The sequence below is a fragment of the Lutjanus erythropterus genome, chromosome 1 (genome assembly GCF_056507025.1).
Source record: "Lutjanus erythropterus isolate fLutEry1 chromosome 1, fLutEry1.hap2, whole genome shotgun sequence".
NCBI classification, from domain to species: domain Eukaryota; kingdom Metazoa; phylum Chordata; class Actinopteri; order Lutjaniformes; family Lutjanidae; genus Lutjanus; species Lutjanus erythropterus.
Genome location: NC_139317.1, coordinates 2,432,570 through 2,456,611, shown reverse-complemented (window position 1 = coordinate 2,456,611; position 24,042 = coordinate 2,432,570). Strand labels below are relative to the sequence as shown.

General features: G+C 40.0%; 1 protein-coding gene across 1 annotated transcript in view; it reads right to left on the bottom strand.

The window, feature by feature from the left end:
• Positions 1 to 24,042, bottom strand: part of LOC146332465 (SH3 and multiple ankyrin repeat domains protein 2-like) — a 318,816-nt gene that overhangs the window by 277,581 nt on the left and 17,193 nt on the right. The window contains exon 2 of the mRNA XM_084717344.1: positions 20,746 to 20,816. Coding sequence (XP_084573470.1) covers positions 20,746 to 20,757 — 12 coding nt within the window. The 5' untranslated portion in view covers positions 20,758 to 20,816. The remainder of the gene's footprint in view (positions 1 to 20,745; positions 20,817 to 24,042) is intronic.

Genomic DNA, 24,042 nt, shown 5'->3' with positions numbered 1-24,042 from the left:
GATGACAGAGTGATTAAGACGCCTAGAACCTTTGCTGCATGTCCTTCCCTTTTCTGTCTGCGTCTTGACTGTCTTATGAAAGGTACAATGCAGAAGCACCACCTCAATATAACAAAACAAATAGTAAACAAAGTAACAGAACATCTTCAAATCAGGACTATGCACTGCAGGAGAAAAGATAAGCTAACACTACTCTGCTTTCAGGTCTTTCTAATAATCACAATGCACGACCAGTTCCTCAGTAACAAACAAGTTGCCCCCTCCAAAATCGATGGAGTGATTTGTGATTGATTATTTGCTTCTTGACCTTGTGATGTCTTATCTAGCTGTTATGATAATGTTTTGCTTTTTCAGATTTGTGGCTTTATTTTCTGGTTTTAAATGTTCTCCTGAACCTCACAGACAGAATCAAGAGATCAAGAAGCAAAGTCAAGTTTTCAGAGAGACATGATGCCAACATTCATTCAGTCCCGACAAGTGATGTCACACACCCAATTATTTACACAGTGTTCACCTTCATAACGGGAAAATATGACACGTTCAGCCCTGCAGGACAAATGACAGAGCATCAAACTTTTTTGCAGCCTCTGAAAGGGGGGCATGCCAGAAAACGTTTGAATAACTGGGTTAATCAATACCGAAAACACTGGTTAGTTGCAGCAGTAGAGTTGACACACACACTCAGCGCTGCAGCGACCACAGTTTAACATTTTGCCCAAAGATACTTCGACATGCAGCCTGGAGGAGTCAGGTATTAAACCACCGAACTCCAGATTAGTGGACGATCCCCTCTACGTCTGAGCCACAATGATAAATTGAACATTCAACCAAACTTTGTTTTGCTCTGTTTCTGGTTTGTACCCTCAGTACCATGGTCATGGTTAATTGCACATCTTGTACTGCTACTAGCTAATTTGCATGTCTCGTCTCCACTCCCACTCTACCTCACTGTTGTCTTTTCCCTCACGAACTCTCAGATCCTCTACTACCAGCTCTCTGGATATCCAAAACCCCAACAAAAAGAAAATTAGAGATGCAGCTTTTTTTCAGCTACGCTCCAAAATTATACAACTGCCTACCCGAACATATCAGAGAGGCTCTGTGGAGATTTTTAAACAGACACGCCTTTTCAACCAAGTCTGTCTGTAGTACAAAGGATACGTTAGCATAGTTGAGACTTTTTCCCACAGGTCACTTTTAATTGCCCTTTCATGCTGTTATTAGTTGGCAGTTATTAGTTGATTAGTTTAGTAGTATATATATATATATTGTATTGTATTCCCTGTTTTTATTCCTTGTTTTAAAGCACATTGAACTGCATGTTTTGTATGACATAAAGTTTATTATTATTTTATAATCCTATTTCTTTGTTTAGTTTTTTTGTAGAGTGTGTTCTTGTATACCACTTATATGTATATTTTTTTTAAAAATTTATATAGCCTGTCCTTGTATATTTTACCCTTATATACTTTTAAACTTTAGTATAGTGTGTTCTTGTGTATACTCTCTACATTGTGTAAAGATACTAGAACAGATTTTCTATAGATATGTGATATTTATAGAGTATACCAAGGATTTTCCCACACTGTATTGAGCTGTTCTCATTTTGGTAGTTGCTGGATTTATTTTTTCTATTTATTTTTCTTTCCATGCATCCATAAATCATATATTGATTAATTAATACTGTAATATTTTGGGACATTGTTAAGCCAGAATTGGACTTGGCATGAATACCACTCTCTTCATGCTTTCAGTGTGTTTATAATCGTATTATTAACCATGCAGACATGACTCCACCCAAATGGGCCTCCGCCTCACTGAAGTTTCCTCTTTGCTTCCCTGACTCATCATACTGTCATCCCTCTGCCCTGCCTTCTTTTCACATCGCTCACGTCTCTGCAGATGAGACGGTGTAAAGAGGCCAACACACAGTGGAGTTCCTCCAAATTGAGAAGAGTCTAAATGGAGCGTAATAGGCCATCCTTCTCTCTTTCTCTCCTCTTTTTATCTGCTCTGTCACTCTCTCCTCTCTCTTAGTAATCCTCTGCGCTCGGCGAGTGACTGAACACTTATTTCCCCGAGAAGCAAATGCATGACAATTAATTAACTAAAGGCTTGGTGGGCTCTCATTACTCATTCTTCCTCACATTTTGTGAGTGTGTGTGTGTGTGTGTGTGTGTGTGTGTGTGTGTGTGTTTGTAGGTGTTCACAAGTTTCAGTACATAAGGTCAAGAAAACAACAGATGCCGCCTTGTGTTCAGGGCTGCACGAGGTGTGCTCAGGTGTGTTGGTCGCCTCAGAGACTGTGACTCCGGTTTATGGATGATTATAACACGACAGATGGAATTTCATACAAATTCACATTAGACCCAGAGTGATGTGAGGAGAGGACAGCAGCCAGGAGCCTCCTGTGGTGAAGTGGAGCTCACAGAGAGTTAAAGCATCGCCACCGACACCAACAAGTCGTTTCAGGTAAACAACTATAAAGAGGTGAGAAGAGAGAAAACTGACATTTTGTTGGAGAGGATTTCTCTCCTCTATCTTGATCTGTCTGGATCTTATAGAAGATATGCCCATGATGTCACAGCGGGCAGAGTCACACCCAAAAGACACAACGACTCAGCATCAGTGTCAGCTTTAAACTTAAATGCCATGAAAATGCAAAGAAAAAGTTTAAAATGGGAAAGACGTGTTGTTATCTGAAATGCTTTCAATAATAATTTTCTGCAGTAAATTCAGAGTCATGCTGAAAATATTGATTTATTGATACATATTCATTCTATATTCTATATTCTACATAAAATAGCACTTGTCTCTTTATATGCTTCTATGGGGTCAAATAATGCAAAAATGTAACTGATCAGGTCACTTTTACACAGATGACAGATGAGTTTGTCATCTCTAATGACCCTGACAGCTTTATTCTGGTTCATGATTGCTGAACCAAAATCAAGGAGTGGATGCCTCAAAATCACCTGCAGCTAAACAGAAATATAAAAAAAGTAATTATTGATCAGCTCAGACTGTGTAACTGAAGCTGGTTTCCACAGTCCTGGGGATGAGCGATATGATACGATACGATATGACGTCCACCGGTGGAGATTTGGCGATATCATTTCCACTGCAGGAGCTACTCTGCTATGATCTGGAAGGTAATGTCTTTTGAGTAGCAGGACTGCTTCTGTTATCACATGACATGAGAGTGACAGTAGCGATAATGCGCCTCGAAGCTGGTTTTTACCAACCGCCTCAGAAGAAGAGAGTGACAAGAAAACATGGAGGAAGATGGTGAAATTGCAAATACAGAGCAGGAGGCATCTCAGCTAGGCCGGTATTTGCATTTACAGCTCCACTGCTTTATATTTTTTCAAACGAATGAAATATAGCGACAGCATTGATCAACAGCATTGTGCAGGTAAGTTTGTGTGGAGGTGTTCATGATGTAACCATTCAGATTCACTCTATTCAGGACTTTGGCCATCCGTCTTCTCTGCAAGAAAAATCCAACCACAATCCCCCTGTAACTGTCTAAGAGTCATGTTTATTGAAAATTCAATTGAAATGTTTATTTCACATTTCCAAAACAGTTATAATTTCATTAATGTTTCAATTCATGATCATTAAAATGGATTAAAAATGTAAGAGCTGTGTGTTAAAAAGATAGCTTTAATTTAAAAATGATTTAAATATATACCACCTTTAAAATATTGTTTGGTTAAAAAGGATGTATTGTTCTTTATGTAAGTTTATTTTTGATATAGAGTAATAGGTCAGAGGTCGCACCCGTGGCATTATGGGCTGAGGCAGTATGATGACAGAGAGCGCCAACATGGTTGAAAAGAAAGTACATACAGCCTCAACATAATATTCTACATGGTCCAAGAGGCGCACACGGTAACTGTTATTTTACATTTATTTGTTTTTGTATCTGTTTCTAACATTTATGACTTGAATGGGCAATTTAATATGTTTTCTGTTGTTATGCTAACGTGTCGGGACCTGTCTATATCAGATATTCAAGTCTATTGTTGAGCCTGTCTAAATGCTGGACATTTGTTGAGAGACTTTAAAATAATAAGAGATTTATTTTTCAAATGCTGTTTTTTATGTATTTTATTTTTCTAGTTTTTACGGTGTCTGCGGAGGATAAAGAGATGGAATAAAACTCAAAAGACATCTGTATGATGCGTGGCCATTATTTTCATTGGACCGGTGTAGTTACACCCTCCTCTCGTGCATGATCATGTTTTAATTCAGATTGTGCACAGAGAGGAGGAGCTACTCACAAACACGTCTGTTGTCAGTGTGTTTGTAAGAGGGAGACTGCGAGTGGCACAAAGAGGGAATCAATGTGCTGTGTGCAGCCCATTTTGAAACAATATGTGCGACCAATGTGATGACACTGTGGTGGGCCGCCACAAAAAATCAATGTATGGAAAACACTGGACAGCAAGGAGCAGCTTGGAGGGCAGTAATTCTCTCAAGCTGCTCCAAATATCCAATAAAAACTCTGCATATTATTACACTGTCCGCAGTGATCGTTACTCTGAATCTTAAAGCAACACAACTACCACAAAATGCACGTAAATGAACTCTTAATACATTTAATTACAGGTTCAGTTTTGGTGTCAAAAAAAAAAGTGCAAAGTGTCTGAAAGAAATATAAGTGCAGGTGATGATTCACTTAAAGAGCGAGCAGCACAGCTTTTAAATATCTACACTAAACTACAGTGAAAAAACTGACAGAATATTTAAGCATCATAACCGACTGCACAGGTTCACTGTAAGAAAGCAGTTTTTCTGAAGACAATTTATCAAAGTAGACTTTTACACTTAGCGTTTGTTACACAGGTGAACTTGTTTTGCAGTAAAGGTGTGAAATTTTGTTGAAAATTAACTGTTAAATCCAAGAGGGGAGTTTGCCAGACAAGAGACTAGGTAAATCCACTCGCAGCGCCAACCAGTGATGTCTACCAGGCCAAATGTGCCAAAGCAGGAAGCCCCGTTCCAACCAGCAAATAACCTCGAGCTTCTGTCTCTCTGTCTGTGCCTGTCTGTGCAGGACGGGATGTACTTATTTGAAATGAACAGCCTGTATGTATGTACAAAAATTACAACAGAGTGAAAAGAATGTAATTTCAACTCAGGGATTAATAAAATATGCCTTCATCTTTTTCAGATTTCAACAAGGACAAGGACGTACCCTTATTCAACAACACCAGAAAACTCTGTTCCCAACATGTTTATTGGGAAAAGGCTGTAACTTCAAAATCAGACAATCTGACAACTGGGCTCACTTTGCACAGTCATTTGTAGAGGTGTGAAAGTAGGCGGGGCTTGAAAATCTCTCTCAAGCTTTCTTTTTAATTCTTCACTACTTCATCACTACTTCCATTAATTTATGCATGAAAACAGGGATGCAAGTAACGATTAGTTTCATCATCTAGTAGTCCATTAATGAGTTAATTCTTAAGTCTATAAAATGTCAAAGAAATTGAGAAAAATGTTCATCACCATTTCTCAGAGCCTTTAGTTTGCTTCTTTTGTCCAAGCAACAGTCCAAAACGCACACACTCTTCATTTACTGTCATAAATGACAAAGAAAAGCAGCAAATTCTCACATTCAAGAAGCAGGAAACAGCAAATGTTTCAACATTTTTGCTTTGAAAATGACTGAAACTATAAAGCCATTACCAGCGGTGACTGATTTTCTTTGCCTTTGAGGAGAGACTGTCCCTAAGTGTGTGCTATTATCCCATTGGTCAATGCATTATGTTGAGACCACAAGCAGACAGCAGACCTCCTAGTGGGACCATTATGAACATCCATAAACGCCTTTGCCTTTAGATGTGATTGTTATTTGAAGTAGGGGTGAAGCCTACAGAGGCATTCTGAATGGACCCCTCCCACCATCCACGGCTGTTCATCCTTATATCTTAGGTATACAGAACATTTATCTTTTTGACAACACGTGTAAACGTAAAAAGGCATTGGAAATGTATTTTATCTACATTGTGTAACCTATGTGGAGCAGAGTGCGCTCCAGATCAGCTCACTCTGCTCCAGTTTCATCCCACAGACTCTCCCGTCACTTCACCCAGCAGCTGGGAAGAAAGAAACGGGAAACTCTTGAACTTCTTCTGCAGTGTTTTCGTGGGCAAACTGTACATTTACTGCCACTTGACAACTTCACGGCTAAACTTTAATCTCTCTTTTTCCCTCCTCTGTCTTTCCCATCCACACCCGCTGTGTGCACACAGACACGCTGCAGTGCTCATGCATGAGGAATGGATGAAGATGAGGAATACTGACACATTTCAAAGAAAAACTGCATATTGCACAGGAAGTTTGGCTCCTCGTTTGCTGCTGGAGTTTTTGAAATGCACAGATAATACAGATCTTATATGGATGCTTTATTGTGATGTGAGCGCTGTCATTACGAGACATTTAAAGTCAACTCTAAATTCACTAAATCTGAAAAAGTTGTTCTCATGTGTAAACAACTTCTAATTCACCATTTCCAGGTAAAAATCGCATCCACATTGAAACACTTAACCAACCAGAAAAACAAACTGTACTTTATCAGACAGTTACAGCTCAGTGATTCTGGTGAGAGACAGCAGGTTCAGTATAACAAAAGTCCTCTTTTAGTTGTTCTCAGTGACATACTTTTACATCTTTTCTCTGTTTACATGGGAAAAGAAAATCTAATGTTCCATCTGTAAAAATCTGTCTAAATTCACATTTCATAGTGAACAAGAGCAACAAGCCTTGCACTCCATCGGGGGTGTTTGTAAAATGCACGGTCCATCTGGCCCGCTGCATGCCCCGCTGCCCTCAGTAAACTTTTGTTCTCTACACGAACACAACATGTAGGACACTCGCAGGCCAGGCTGAACAGACGGTCATGAAACCAAACCATCTGAGAAGAAAAACATGGAAGGATTGTGGATACGATATCATAGATGGAAAATTATGGATAAAGGTGAAGCTAAACAGTTTGTAAAACACAACTACCTTCCCACAGCAATGACGCTTTTATAATATAGGTTTGGATTTGGCTACACAGACTCAGAATCATGTTAGTTCTCATTTGTTCAATGAGATTTTTTAAATTCATATTATAACTGAAGTTTTTAAAATTTGTTTTATCAGCTCTGTTTTTGGCTAATACCAAGAAAAGCTTTCATTATTATCTGGCTCAGTGTGGACATGGTCTCAGTGGGATGTTTACTGACTTACTAGGGGTGGATCTAAAGAAATATTCATGGCCGGAAAGAGGGTGACGTGGAGACTTTGATAGGAGGCAGATAAACTACATGCTGATTTAATCGCAAACATGCCCCCAAATAAACATATTTTAACTAAGAAACATGATACTATCGTGGTCATGATTAAAGGTTTGAGGAAAAATATGCAAAGGTGGCAACAGAAATCAATGAATTGTTTCAAAAAACATTTTTTTAAACATGCCTTTCATTGAACATAAGTGTGCAGAACAGATCATAAATTGATGTTTTATTAAGTAAATCTGAATTAATGCATTTATTGCTGAGTGCTTATGTATGTTGCACTTGCACTGATCTTAAATTTAGACACGCTTGTTTGCCCAAAGAGCAGTTTCCCAGATGTGGGCAAAAATTCAAACAACAGTAAATATTTGAATATAGTCAGTATAATCTATCCATCACACAATCAATTATTACTAAACAAAACACGCCTCAACAAAACAACCAATACCTGTATGTTCTGTATCTCCAGTAGTGGAAGGTGGCAACCCTACATACACATTTTGCAGGAAAAAAATGCCAAAAGCAAAGCAGTCGGGACCAGGAGAGGCTGCACCGGCACTGAACAACAACTACTACACATGTAAAATAGCAACATGTGCAACTGCAGCAACTGCTCCGCTTCCACTTGTACAAAAGAAAAAGTGTGATGTGCAGATCGACCCAGTTAAGGCTCGGGGCAGGCGGGTTCGGATCGACAAGAGTATTAATGTATGAATGACTTCCAGAAAGATTGTCAGCCGCCTCATCCAGGAGCACCAATGAGGCGCACAGAACAGGTGACGCTTGCTTGTTTGCTTGTTGTTTGGTGACAGAGGTTATTGTTACTGTCTGACAAATTTAAGGAAAGGCTCATCAGAGATCTTATTTTAAAGAGTAAAATGTTTCATTTAAACAGCTGTTTGATATTTCTCACCAAACTCACCAGACTGTTTTTGCATCGTCGTCAGCTTCATTCAATCTTTACAGAAACTAACTCAAACTCAGTGTCCTGGTTCTTTCAACTGTCTCAACAATCACCATCTCTAGTTTGGTTGAAATAAATCCTTTATTCACGGGGTAAAGCAGCGAGCAGCGAGCAGCGCAGGTGATGCTGGGCAGCAGCTGCAGCCTCGGGAGAGAAGCTCTGCAGGTCCACTGATTTTATAACTGAACTACAGGAGGATGCACACTTTTAGCTGACTGTGAGAAAATCTGATATTTTCACATCACACATAACAAAGAAAGGCATTAAAAAAATGTGAGTCTAACTGGTAAAACACACTCATGTAGTCTCAAATAGGAATTTAGTGTGGTGCACTGCACTGCACCTGGCAGCCAAATCTGATTCAACTGAAGAAAATCTTAGTCAGGGACGGCCCTATTTTATACATCAGGAAAAACAGTTAGACCACAGCGACTATAAAAAACATAAAACGAAGAAGCACTTCATGAAGACACATATTTTAAAATACAGTAATAGTAAATGGGGCTTTTACAGAGATCAGGTTAGAGCTATCATACATTTAAGATCCTCAGATCTATCAGAGTGATAGCTGGCACCCTGTGCCACCCTGGTAGTTCCACCCCTGCATCCTGCACTGAGGAGACGCAGACTTAATGAGATTCCTGAGTCACTGACCCTCCTGTCATAAAGCTCTTCTCTAACCTTTATGTGAATGCCTCTCAGTGCAAAGCGGTCATAACAAATACACAATAATTGTTACTGGCACCTGGACAGGCAGACAATAGCCCGCACCGGCCTCTTTCTCCTGCTCTCTAATGATGCCGAGGCACTAAGCAAACAAATGGAAAAAGAGGCTTCAATAACGGCCAGCGATAAAACCTTCCTCTCTTTGTGCGCGAGCTTCAGCCTCCTCGGCCTCCACTCGGCCACATCTCGCCGCAGATAAGACGGAGAATCTCACACATCTGCGTCTCGTATCTCACTCCACAATGGCATCGGTCACAAAACCCACACTTGCTCTCCATTACACAAATGTCACAGCTCATCCCTCTGCGGCCACAAAGATCTCTTGGATATCCATGCTGAGGTCTACGCTGCTGTTTATCTTATCAATTTCAGAGCAGGGATTGGATGAAGCAGGGCAAAATGTGCTTCTTGTGTGTGTATAAGCAGCACATCACCAAACACACTCAGTGTCCTCTGCCGTTAGCTCTCTTTTCCCGCTCCTGTGTACTTTTTGGTGTGAAATTGCTTTTCTTCTGCTCCAAACGGCTGCGAGAATCTTGATCGGAGAGGCACAATCCATTCTGCCTGGCAGAGAGGGTAGCAGCCCCTTAAATGAACGCAATCATCAGGCCTTATCTCACCGGCTGTGTTGTACGTACAATTGCCGCCTGTTAATCTGTTAACCAGCCGTCCCAATTAGATTCTGGGATGAGGCAGAAAACAACAAGAGACGAAAAACGTGAAAGTACTCCCAACGAACACACAGGAATCACTGATAACATTTATAATTTGTCTCGCTGTGGGGAAACAAATCAGCCAATTGCTCAGATTGAAGGATATGAATGATAAGTGTGCTGAAGATTCAAATTGAACAAATTTTTTCATTCCTGCCTCAAACACCGTCACAGACTCAGAGCATTGCGCTGCAGGTGTGTGTGTGTGTGCACAACAGCAAATTCATTTTTCTTTTGTCGCTCTGATTGAAACACTTGAGAAAGAATATGTTGTTGTCGACATGATTGTCACATTCATCCAAAAGTGTCGTCTCCAATCTGTCCATCACACTGTAAACAATCCTTCACAATCAGTGTCTGTCAATATCACAACACAAACACCTCAATCTTCACCGGTTTCAAGCCTCAAATCAAAGATTAAGTGTTTATGATCAGTGTGAGGCTTTGACCAGAGCTTCTGCAACAAACACCACATTTACATGCAGCTCATGACACAGGATGTCATTAAGGAATTAATATAATTAAAGCAGAAACACAACACTAATTAAACTGTGCTTATCTGACAGTCGGTGCAAGTCTGAGCAAAATAAATTCAATTAGCTAAATAAGTACAGTAAATTCTCCAATAGTGGCCTTTATCCATGTCAGCTGCAGAGACACGCAGACCTTTATTTTGACAGAAATACTGATCTCAGTCATTAATTAATTCCATTCAGTTTTGCTTTGCAGTTTTTTCTGATTATTTGTGTTAAGCTGCTATCAAGGAAACTTGTTAACCCTCCACTTTCCTGGTTTTCATGGCCTCTAATAGGATTTTTAAGTCCATTATGCTGTTATTATACTCCATGTGAGTCCAGGTAATTCCACTCAGACCAGAGTTTCCAACTGAAGACATGACTATGAAAATGTAGTTTCATATTTTTAAACAGGCTCAGTCATTTCACAAAACATCTGGGCATTGTACTTTTCAGGAGTTTAACACAGGAGGAGATCAGGTGACACAGTATAAAGAGCAACAACGTTCAGTCAAGAGAAATATTAATCTGTTGATTATTTTCTCAATTAATCAATTAGCTGTTTGGTTGTTTGGTCAGTGTTGATCGATGTTTTCCAAAGCTCAAGATTTTGCCCTCAAATGTCTTCTTTTATCCACAACACAGTTTCAAATTTTGTGTCTTTTCCTAAATGGATACTTGAAAATGTTAACGTTGGATCAATCATTAATAATTAATAAGAACAACAATCACAATATTAACCACATGACAGTGAAGGTCCAGCACGCCCTTCACTCTCCAACAGTCATACATTTTATTTTGGGAAACACTGGAAAATAACCTGTTCCGTTGTTCCGGTATGAGGACCTGTTAGACGGAAATGCTGCATTAGTTGGGGACTATTTTCAGCTGTGGATTCATCCATGTTTGGTGATCTAGTGAGTATTTGAGGCAGCAGGACGGTGTGTGTGGGACTGAGTCAAAATAAACTACAGTGTGTGTGTTCATGGTGATGAAGGAACATGTCAGCCAGTGCAGCAGTGCGGCTCACTGATGTGTTTTTAATAGTTTTTGGACGACAACAGAGCTCTACAGCACAGAGGAAGAAATTCTGTGATACGCACACAGTACTTATTATTATAAATTTGTTTTGTGTCTTGGGATTTAGAATTTGCTGAGAAGAAAAAAAATATTAAATATCAGCCTGATTCTTATCTAATTGCACAAGTACCCTAACTGTTGTGTGAAGTCCTGTAGGAAGAGACAGGTAGTCTCCGCTGTGCTGGATCAGGACAGCAGCAGGTGTGTTGAGACACATGGATATTTTGCGGGGGTGCTAAACCAAACACTGGGTTAACTGACTGATGCTGCACCTGAGCTGCTGCTGCACTGCAAACTGACAGCTGTCGAGGTTCATGTTATCCTACAGTTCCCTCTGGCTGCCTCGCAGTTTTTATCCGCGACTGTTATTCACTCAGCAGTCGCACACAAATTCAGTGACTGCGACTGTAACTGTGGTTTGCTTTTGACCTCTTTGGATTCAGACAGACTACATTAATCAGCCCCTCCAGGATTCACAGACTTTTTGGGGGGACTGTTGTGGCTTAAAATGCCTGATTTCACAGCTGCTTTTCTAAAAAATTGAACTGTTGCATTATTTTTTGGTGTTTTTTTGCAACGAAGTTGCAGGAGCATGTGAAAATTGAAAAAAAAGAGAAGCAAAATCTCTTTGGAGCAAAAGGCTGAAATTACCTTAAGTGAGCAAAAAATAGGATGTTTATTCAAATTCAAATTCATTTTCAAGTTTCCATTAATACATTCTAATGTGATACTGTAAAATTCACATCAAAACACATGGAAACAGATGCCGGTGTTTTCAGATTTATCCGCCCAACAGAAGATTTTCTGATGGTGAGCAAACTGCCAGCTCGATATGGATGGACGGCAAAACTTTGGCAGGTTTAGTGTGGATGCACTGCATGTCCGTTGTGCGTATCCTCTGGAGGGTTCAGGGGAAATTTTGAAATGCTACACACATGATCCTGCAGTATTTCTTGTTACTGTTTAGATTGAAACCATTCAACAGTCAATGATTACATGTGAGAACATCATCTGTCAATAACAAGGGACTGAAGGGGCCTTAATTTATACATCGACTCCTCTCAGATCAGAGATGTGGTGCATGTGGCTGGGAATTAACTTTGTCCCTCCTCCTCCTCCTCCTCCTCCTCCTGCATTAGCTTGAACAGGAGCAGCAGAGGAGTAATGAATCCTCCTGACTGAGAGATCAAACTGGAGCAGCCATCGTCCCCTGATCAATAACTGTCACCCCGGACACCAGGGACCAAACAACCAACCGTCTCCCAGAGGCACGAATCTGTGTGTGTGTGTGTGTGTGTGTGTGTGTGGTACAGTATAAGCGCACTTCTTCCTCTCCCCCGGGTTGCCAGAAACTGTAGCTTATTAGGGCTAATTGGCTTCTTTAAGGACCTTCAGCTCATTATCTGGCCACTTTCAGCACTCTCAGCTCCTGCAGACTCTGATTTACCACCATGTGAACGTGGGAGCGATGCCCCATGTCTCTGGGTTATGCTAAAGCGCTGACATTCTTGCTTCTATGCGACTAAATTCAAATTATCTCATGACACCATTTAAATGTGTGAATTCATGTGCAGTTTTGCACTGCAGTTGTGGTGTGTTTAACAGACTCTAATGTCCAAACTTTAATGAATTCTTGGTTATTGCAGGCCCCTGCAACAGTTTATTGTTATTAATATTATTAGAATTAACAATGTAAGACCCACTGAGATTATGAAAATGTCCTTTTTGATGGAGTCCTGGCCAAGACAGCAGCAGTACAGTGTTTCAGACAACTTACACACTAACAATAAAAAACACACAAAGCTTACAGTAACCACTCCAGCCAGTCAGACTGAAAATTACATTTGTATCATTATACTTATGATTTTTACAGTGGCATAGTACAGTTTGTACCTAATGGTGGCGTCCACCTTGCAAAGGCCTTTTCCTCAAGGGATTAATAGAAAATGATGCATGCATATACTTTAATTTTATCTCATTGATTTAAACTCAGAGCTACATTAGTTTCTGCTAATGCAAACTGAACATTAGCCGCTGCTGCTTCACTTTCAACATTCACTTCATCAAATTTTTCAACCGACCACTGTCAGCCCATCCATCAGTGATTGACGATAACTTCATCCCGCCTCTCCCACCTCGTCTTGAGTCTCAGCTAGGAGACGTGTGCAAATTTATTACATTACGTACGCTGTCCAATAGACAAAATTGGAAAAAGTGTCAAATTAAATGTCACACCTTGATTATTATTAATTATTAAATTTATCATCAACTATTCTGATGATCGATTAATTTGTATAATATAATCCGATTAACCAACAGTGAAAATAATCGTAAGTTGCAGCCAAGACACATTCTATACATGACACTGTGTCTCTACTGATATTTACATGGTAATATTTCTTCAATTAAAATCAGTCTGATTAGAAATTCCAACTTGACTGCTTACATGAAGCTAAGTACAGAATGTGTTCACATACGAGGAAGCATTAATCAGAATATAACTTTTGTAGAAGAAGAAGAAATGGTTCCAGTTTGCCAACTGCCAGTAACAAAGAAGAGGAAGTGTTTCCGCCCGCTCATTTTCAGGATGGACCCACACTGCATCCTGGGAACAATATTAGTGTCTTTAATTCTTTGAAGGTTTCTAACAGAGGAGTCATATCAGCTACAGAACACTTCTCTTTTCTACTGCAATCTTCCCCACATGTGTATAAATATTAATATTTATTCCAAGAGAGGGAAATTATTGGATTATGCGATCACTTGATATTATTTTGAACAGATTATTGAAGGTTTACACCGCCGCTCTCAACCAGATTGAAAATCGAATCCAGCTGGATCGGATCAGTCTCCTAAGACTGATGCGTTTACATGAGGCACTTATTCTGATTATACACAACTATTGTGTTATGTTATGACTGTGCACATATTTTTCGTGTGTGTTTATGTGCATCTGTGTCATGTGTAACTGTATGTCTTCCTAAATAAATTAACTAAATTTAGTTTTCGTTTTTATTTCTTCCTTTAATCCATTATTGCCATTATTTTGACTGATTTAACAATTACGATATGATTTACGATATTAGAGAGAATGATATTTTTTCATCATTATTCTCATTTTCATTGAAAAAAAAATTATCTGTACTAAACAAAGATGTTTTCTGAATTCTAGAAATGTCATGTTGACCAGAACACCTCTGCAGCATTCACTCTAACTTAAAACAGTTTGTTTGTACATTTTTTAAGTGTTCAGCATGTAAAGCAGTCACAGGATTTGTTAGCACTGGTCAGCACCGATGACGCAGAAACTCCAAAACAAATTTTGTCAGTGGATCAGTTTTAAGGAGGAATCCAACAACCACAGCGAGCTGAAGACAGAGGTGCAAATCAAACGGAGAGGATACATGAGGCTCTGAATGTGAGAAGAAGCTCACCTCCAACTCATCATCAAGGTAAACTTCTCTTCTGTGACGTGTGTGAAGAACTACTGCAGACACTCAGCAGGAGATCAGATCACAGCCGCTCACAGCAAAACGTTAGGAGGATGCTGTCTACTGACTTTCTGTTTGATCAGAAAACACGAAGCCATGAATCCTCTTCATCCTCTTCATCCTCTTCATGTGTAAACAGACACGCCGGCTTCTCGTCTACGTTTTTCACAGAGCAGCGGTTTAAAACGTGTCGCTGCTGTCGGTGGTTGATGGAAGTGACCGCAGGAGTTGCCAAGTCAACCAGGACTGAAAAGATTATGTAACGTTACCGCTTTTCTTCAGGGCTGCAACTAACAATTATTTTCATTGTCGATTAATTTATTGATTATTTTCTCTATTAATAGATTACTTGTTTGATCTACAAAATGTTAGAAAAGTGAAAACTGTTGGATCGTTGTTTCACAAAATCTTATTCTGCCCACAATCCAAAGATGTTCACGAGTAAAGAAACCAGAAAATATTCATGTTTAATAAGTTTTCTTCTCAAAAAACTCACAACTTAACTAAAAAAACTACTTTAACTGATTAATCCATTATCAAAATAGTTGGTGATTAATTTAGTAATCAATTACTAATTGATTAACTGTTGCAGCTCTACTTTTCTTAGAAAATATTTGAATACATCCGCAACCATTATTTCTCTTTTACACTGTTAGCCACTTACGAAAAATATTTTTTTTATTATTCTGTCTCATGTCTGAAATGTTTTGGTGTCCTTTTCTTAATGTTATAATTTTACCACAGTTTTAACTTTTGTTTATCATCACTGTTTTGTCATTTTGCTGATTGTTGTGTATCCTGCTCCTGCTTTGTCTGTCAAAGTGCTTTGGAATAGAGTTATTGTTATTGTTATTGTTATTAATAATAAAATCAATCCGGCTTCATGAAGAAACACAGAGCAGAACTTTAAACTATGAATCATTTGGAAGAGCTCTTTTAAGAACCACCGGCCTACAGACAGGATGTTTCCTCTCACTGAATTCATGAATCGTCCTCATTGATATTTTCTCTGAATAAACTAAAGGCCAACCACACCCACACACACACACACCCACACACACACACAATGCACACACACACACCCACACACACACACAATGCACACACACACACACACACACACACACACACACACAGAGGCAGGAACATATAGAATATGAATTATTTATACGCCCTATATGTGGTAAAAGTGGGTCAGTGTGCACTGGTGTGTGTACTGTACTACTGTACGCTGCTTCCACTAACAGAACTGTGAGCAGTAAACTTCACATTAATAAACTCTTTGAACGATTCTGACTCTTACAGACAGTCTTGCATCACATGCGCAGTTTGAGAGCGAGTTTTCTTTGTTGTTACAATTCATTGTTTCATATTGATTCATCCCTGCAGGTGGGCCACAACTCAAATTAATTTAATCACTAATGATCTTTAGAACGTAAATGAGAATACAGCAAAGTAACCTGACGAGAAACGGAACAAATACCTACATTTCATCAGGTGTTTATTGACAAGACAATTTGAAGACGTCACTTTGGAATCTGAGAATCTGATCAAATTTTTCACAATTCTCTGACATTTTATGGACAAAACAATTAATTGATTATTAATAGAAAAACAAATGGCAGATAATTCAGTTATGAAAATAATCATTTGTTGCAGCCCTTTAAACATGTAACACAATAACATGTTTTTTTCCCTGGAGAAATCAGAAATGAAAATGATTGTGTTGTATTTTGAACATTTAAACCCACTGATAGTCATTTCAAACCTAAGCAGCTGTGAGGATTTATTTTATTATGAAAGGCTGTGACTCCTGCCAAACAATGGGACGTCGTCACTGTCTGTGATATCGACTATATCACAGATAAATGGATGACATAAAGGCAAGAATAGCCAGGGGTGGATACCTCGATGATACATTGTCGAAGGCCAAGTCGCACGTTTGAGAGAAATTTAGCACAGAGAAAAGCATTGCTTTACTGCTAACTGCATAGCCGCAAGCTAGGCACATGATTGCTGAGGAAACAAATGGAGAGCTGCAGGAGCAGAGCTGCCGCACCAATTGAGAGGACAGTTGTGAGTTAAATAAAGGGTGCAGGTCGGGCCACGGGACTTACATTAACAGTTTGGGTTCTGGATTTGATCCAAGAGATAACTGAGATTTGCAGGTTCAGGTGGGTGCAAGTTTACAAAACTGGACCTATGCAGGATTCTGCTGCAGCAGTAAAACTATATTTCACAACATGATGGTTAAATTGTGTAATTAATCACACAAAAATGACAATATGATAATAATGATGATATGTTTTAAATGAAAATGAGAATAATGATGTTAAAATTAGCATTCCTTCTAATATCACCAATCATATAACAGTTGTAATATCCATCAAAATAATCACTGATAGATATTTTTTCTTTCCTCATCAGTACAGATCACAAATCAACTATGTTCTGTTACAGCATTCGTCGAAGCTCCAACTTTCAGAGGGCCTGAGTTTGAAGGCGATGATTTTGGTTTTCCTTTAGAGTGTTGACTTTCTCTTCAAGGTTATCCTCTCCTGTCTCAGAATCCTGCTGGTTTTCAATTTAGCCACCTAATCAGGAGCTGCGCCGACTGCAGTTTGAGACCAGCAGCACTTTGGGCCCAGAGGATGGTGATTCAGTACCAGGACCTTCACAGTCTTTGATTTATTCTCTGCCTCAGACTCCTGCCCTCATTCTCAGTTTTCTTTGCCAAATTTGTTCACTCAGCTGCTAATTCATTCGCTCACTGAAAAACCTGGACCCCTCACCCTCCCTCACCACCCACACATATTCTCAGACTTCAGTGTTCTTCCCAAGTCCCATTTTTTTTAAATCTCTAAGTGGTCATATTGTCATCTGCCTGACAGACTTTGCATGCTCATGTCCCTCGTATTAGCAGCCATCTGCGTCCAGAATAAATGGGTCCAATTTAAAAAGAAAAACAACTCATCATACTCACAATGAAACTGCTACAATAGGAAAGCTCTCGTTATCGCACATCCCATAGCAACATTTCCAGATAACAGCTAAAAAAAAAAACTTTGTATAAAACAAAATGCGGACAAATTGAGGATGAAATTGGCAGCAGCTCAGAGAAATATGTTAAAGCGCTGCCTGTCTTTTTCCGCCGCTGCTGCTGGGAACAGTGGGGAGACGAGACAAGTGGAGAAAAGTGTCCAATCACTGCCAGGCAGAGCGATGGGGGGACAATCAATGGAACTGCATGAGATAAATGACACACATTTAAGGACTGCATAGTGAATAAACACCATGCTGCACACACACACACACACACACACACACACACACACACACACACACACACACACACACACACACACACACAGTGACAAACACAAGGTTGGTGATTGGTTGGATAATGTGATATAAAAACCATAAAAACATGCTCCTGTAACCAGAAAGGCTCAGTAAATGCTTATTTATTACAAGAGCATAAAGTGAGATTTTATTTGCGGCTGCACAAAACAACAAAAGTGCCAAAATACCAACAACATCTCTACCACTCAGAAACTCCCCGTCGAGCCGATACCTGCTGCTTTAATTCCCTAATAACAGAGAGAATGATATGACTCGTTATCCTGTCAGTGCGAGTCAAGTCTGTAGTTTTATCTGTGCATACTGAGAAGCTGCGTCCAGCGTTCATATAGCTGCCCACAGGGCATCAGTTTCACACCGAGGATGAACAGCTGCGACTTCTTTTAGAAGCGCTCTGTAACCTTCTCTGACATGGTCTCATTGTTATGGCTCCACGCCAGAACTCTGAACATGGAGTGAAACATTGGGGCATCTCGCAAGAACCACTTGTGAGAACAGATGTGTTCTTAAGTGGCTCTCCGCACAAGTGCTTTAAGAGATCTTGTGGAATGCACCAGTTTCATCATAGAGAATTTTCTCAAAGTCTGTTTCTCTTCATAGTGATGAAAAACACTTCTTTGAATAACTCAGGCTTTGTTCAGACTGCAGACAGATCTGTTTCTCAGATCAGAAACCAGAATGGATTTGTGTGTCCAGACCAACTTATCTGCATGGGTTGTTGCGGTAATGATGCGATGTACACCGGTGGTGCAGCTTTCCATCGCAGAAAAATGAGAAGTGGACATCCATCATCTGATCGTCCAAACTGCACTGTCACATCGTGGTCCACAACTCCTCAACTCGACAAATCAAACTGAGCGACTGTGGGGGCTGGTGGTCACTGAGATGCTCAGCTGCTCTAATGGACTTTGGTCACTATGGATTTGATGTTGTTGTTGTGTGTCACATTGTGAATGACAGTCCAGTTTGAGCGACCGCAGCATCAGGACTGAGATGGATCTTTGGATCTCATTCTTTTGTTGGCCTTCAAAGGTTTGCAAAATGTCGTGCTGCTGCTGTTTTGTTCAGCTTGCAATGAAGCTGCTGCCTCTGTGTCAGAGAGGCGGAGGTCCGAGACACGACGGACACAACGAGGGAGAAACGAGTCAGAGGCCGGTGCAGTGCGCCTGCAGTAATCCATACTGATACTAATGAATTTCCACAATTTGCAATACCAAATTCAGTACCACAAGAAAAAAAAAAACATAAGCAAGAATAAAATTCATTCATGCAAAGGTGATTTCTGCTCAGACACTAAGTCTGATGCTTTTTTCTCTAATCCTCTGCTTTTCCCCTTCATGTTTCAACAGTTTATTTTAACAGAAACACATCTGTAGGTCTATACTGTAGTTTTTAGCCTGGTGTTTCACAGTGCTTTGAGCAGCGATCAGCTGAGCTGACAAAGTGCACTGGACACGCCACTGTGTGCACTGCTGCAGCCAGTGTGTGTGTGTGTGTGTGTGTGTGTGTGTGTGTGTTTGACTGAGAAGGAGACAGAGGGAGGAGAGGAAGGTAGAAGGACGACTGTTGCATGCAGGCTTTCTGGAAGTCATTAACACTCATACCAGTGCTTTGTCACTTGACCCGTCTGTCATAACCCGTGGTATTTTCTAGAAAGTCGATCCGAACCCACCCGCTCCGTGTGTTAACTGGATCGATCCTTGCATCAGTACTTTTCCTTTTGGACGAGTTGAAGGGGAGCTGTCGCTGCAGCTGCACATGTTGCTTTCTTACAGGTGTAGTTGTTGTTGCTCAGTGCTGGTAGACGTTCTTCTCCTCCCTCTGGCTTTTAACAGCAGACTGCAGCACTTGTAAGCATTTATTATGCTGTCCCTGTCATGTCCCGAAGAATTGTATCTCTGGTACCTCCGGTAACAATAACCATAATAATAACAATAAAGATAATAATATAGAAAAAATAATAATCAAGAAAATATTAGCTCTGGTATAGGTATAGTATGGGTGTCCACAGATATCCAAATTCAGATATCGGAATGGGATCAGTACTGACAAAAAAAAAAGGTTCATCTCTACCCGAATGCGTCCTGAAACAGAGTATTTTAGCCTTGCAGGTGTTGATCACATGCAGCTCCTAACAGCAGGTTAAGACGAGTGAAGAGTCAGCAGGTTTTTCAAAGTTTTTAAAAACTTGTGAATCACTGCAACCACAAGAGGTCCGTGAGCAAACACTCATAAATGTGCACAAAAAATATTAGTATAATGGGGTCCAGTAGTATGAGAGATTAGCTGCAGACAGGATTATCCACAAACATCCATCCATTTCTGATGATTTTTTTTTCTAAGAATGAGGTTGAATTTCCAGCACCAAAATATTTTCTGTACGTTGCCCCACCCTCTGAACTTTCCCGAGTCACAGTAAATCTTTCACAGCTGATATGTTTCTTTTTTTCTTCCAGTCAATCCTGTTTCCAGCATTCAAGCCCAGCTTGAGGTGATACATGAAAAAAGGGGACATGCACACTCAGGCACTCATGTCTCTTCCTGCTTGTTCATCATCCTGCTTAATTTCAACTATATTTTTAGCCTTTGACTGAGCCTACGTACCATTTCAGCCATAACATCCAGAGGAGAGAAGCTCTCTCAAGGAGGACGTTCCACTGTTGCACCCAGGCTCCCTGAGTGGGGAGGAGAGAAGAGAGGGGGAGGGAGGGAGGAAACAGAGATGTCTACAGTAAATTAAATCACTGGAGCCTTCTACACACTGCCATCAGCTTCAATATTTAATATTTATAGTGAGAAGTACAGACCTCTACCACCACATAAGACAGTTACTGAAAAATCCCACGTGTCTCTGAGCTTTAACATGTCAAAATATAGACATAAATAAGGAATATGGTTTGTCTTATCAAAGACATCGAGACTGAGTGAGAGTGTTTGTTACATGCAAATCCCATTTATGATTATGCAACATGTTAAACACAAAGCATCAGCATTAATCACATCAACCATCCACCTACAACAGTTCTCCTCCCCACTTCGCTCCCTGCACAGAAACAAGGGTGGGTGGGTGGGAGAGGGGGTTCTTTTGTAAATTTTCATTTACGTCACTGGTTATTTATTTTATGTACTGTTCTATCCTTTCTGCTGTGTGAGGAAATTCCCAGTATTGTGACATTTTAATCATTCTAGGTCTAACACATGTTTTCCCCAAGGTTGTAATCTCTCCAAATGACAAATAAATGCTGTGGATAATCAAATTAGGTGTCAGAAAATAAGACTTTTTAAAACAGAATTATAAGACACAATAACCCGAGGCACAGAATCTCACTTATGAAGAGGTTTTGACCTAGAATTAGAGCTCATACATAATATATGACCTTCCTGTACAATAACTGCATTCAAGATTTATGTTCAATAGACTGTGATTTCACGGGAATCTCGCTGTTGATGCAACTGCCTGCGCACACAGTCGAATCTCTGAGGATGGGCGGCGAGGGGGGAGGAGGGAGGAAGAGGAGGAGGAGGAGGAGGAGGAGGAGGAGGAGGAGGAGGAGGAGGGGGTAAAAACAAACAAGTAAACAGCTGAAGATCAAAGATGGAATAAAAATCAGCAGTTCTTTCCTCAGCTGAATATCGTCCTTGTAATCTTGAGACACCGGACCAGCGACTGCAGAGGAGTCGTCACTGTGTGCATCTGTGCAACATACATTCAGCGAAGGAAAGTAATTAAGTAGATTTACTCAAGTGCTGTAGCTCAATTAAATACAATTTTGAGGTACTTGTACTTTATTTCATGCTACTTTATACTTCCACTTCACTACATTTGAACGCCAATACTATACTTTTTACTCCACTACATTTATTTGACATTAGTTACTATGTACTTTGCAGATCAGGTCATTATATAAAATATAAATTCAACTAATAAATTATGATATATTCTTATGGATAAAGCTACAAAGCAGTATATTAAGTAGTTGAAAATAGTTCCACCTTCACCAACTGTAACATCATATCGTTTTTACACCAAAATTAAAGCGCATGTGTGTGTTTTTCAGACTCCACTCGTCTGCAGCCCCACCAGCAGCAGATGCATTTCAGCAGCGAAGTGCTTTGCTCACCTATTATGTTTATTTGCTCAGATTTTGGATCAGTACTCTGCATAGTTTGTCTTTATGATCGCAAGTCTGCGCAGGGTCTTTTATTTTGAAAATTGGCCGGATTCTCTCTAACTTCCTGCTCACTCGATCTGCTCTCGATCTGCAGCACCCATCAAAAATAGATTAGTCCCATAAGCGTCTCTCTGCTCCGCTCTGCATCCGAAGTGCTGCTGGTAGAATCACGACCACTGTGTAGAATGGCTGCGATCAGCTCTGGCTGTCGTAACTGAATTTCTTGTGGTTTGTTTAGTTAGTGTAGTTTAGTTTCACTCCTGCGTGCTGCGCAGCCGCCTGCCACTGGCCAGTGCTGCAGCTTTCACCTCGCTCATGACCAGCTGGTCCAGATGTTGTTATCAGCAAAGTGGGCCAAAGATATCTCGTAAAACCAGTGTGGTTTGTCAGTATTTTGATCTAGAAAATGAATATAAGGTTGTATGCAGGCTGTGTAAGAATAAACCGACATATAACCACTCGACCAGAGCAATTAGTACCCACATTCAGCTCAGACATGGACGTTAACCTGCAAGGAGAGCTGCTGCTGACATTAGCTGCACTGTGTAGCAGCTCCGGGTGAACAATGACAGTTTACCTGCAGACTATGTGATCCTGTTACTTATGATACACGGTGTGTGTCTGTGTAACGTACAGTGCATTATGGGATTTAGAGGGGGAGCTGAAAAAGCAGAAGATGAATGCAGACTAAAGAACTGAGGAGCAAACATGAGGTTTACAAAATGAATAATATACATGTATACGTATGTATACATGTGAAGAGATGAAACACAGCATTTACTGTAGGAACTGTAGGACAGTGATGTAATCAATCAGCCATGATATTTATATTTAATTCAGTGAAATGCAAAGTGAATATTATGTAAGCGATAATACACGACGAGGCGTGCTGATATATGAAAATAAGAAATAACTGAAGGTAAAGACGGCCACACATTCAGGACAGACAGATTCTGGTTTTCTCAGTATAAGTAGTGACACATTATCTACTGAATTATTCAACAGATAACCTCTACACGTAAAACACCTCAAACAGGTTTAAAAGTCTTTAAAATTATGTTAGATAATATGTTCAAATGTCCTGTAAACAGCCTTGTGTCGGGTGGGGTTTTCAAGAGAACGCTGGCCAAGAAAACAGCATCAAATCAAACAATATTTGCATGCTCATTCCCTCATTAATGTAAAAAAAACTCTCGCAGTCCTTTTAAATAATGCAGATGTGACAGAATGTCCTGGTTATTAGACAGCCCGTCTCTCTGATCCTTTGATGAGAGAAGTCACATTTAAATATAAATCCAAGACCAGTAAAATCCTGCTGCGGTGTACAGTCCCATTTCCTGAATTTACTTTCCCTCAAATTATGAAAAAGCAACACTTTGTACTGAAGATCACGTAGTGACCTCATGGGCTGAGTAGATTTATGAGAAGTGAGACAACACTGAGTGTTTCTGCAGCGGCCTTGAGACGTTGTTGTTTACTGTCTGAATGCAGTCGGTGTAAACGGTGCAGGGAGGAGTTCTTGGCAACATATGCAAGGTCTTTCTCTTTGGGGAAGTGAAATATAACTATGAGCACAGAAAACTGCTTTCAAAGTTAAATCTGGTTCAGAGAATCATCTAAAGTCTGAGCCAAACTATGAGATATAAGACTGTTAGAGTGTGTGTATTATTTAAAGTAACATTATGTAACTATTTTACCTTAAAATAAACACTTTATCATCATTTAGATT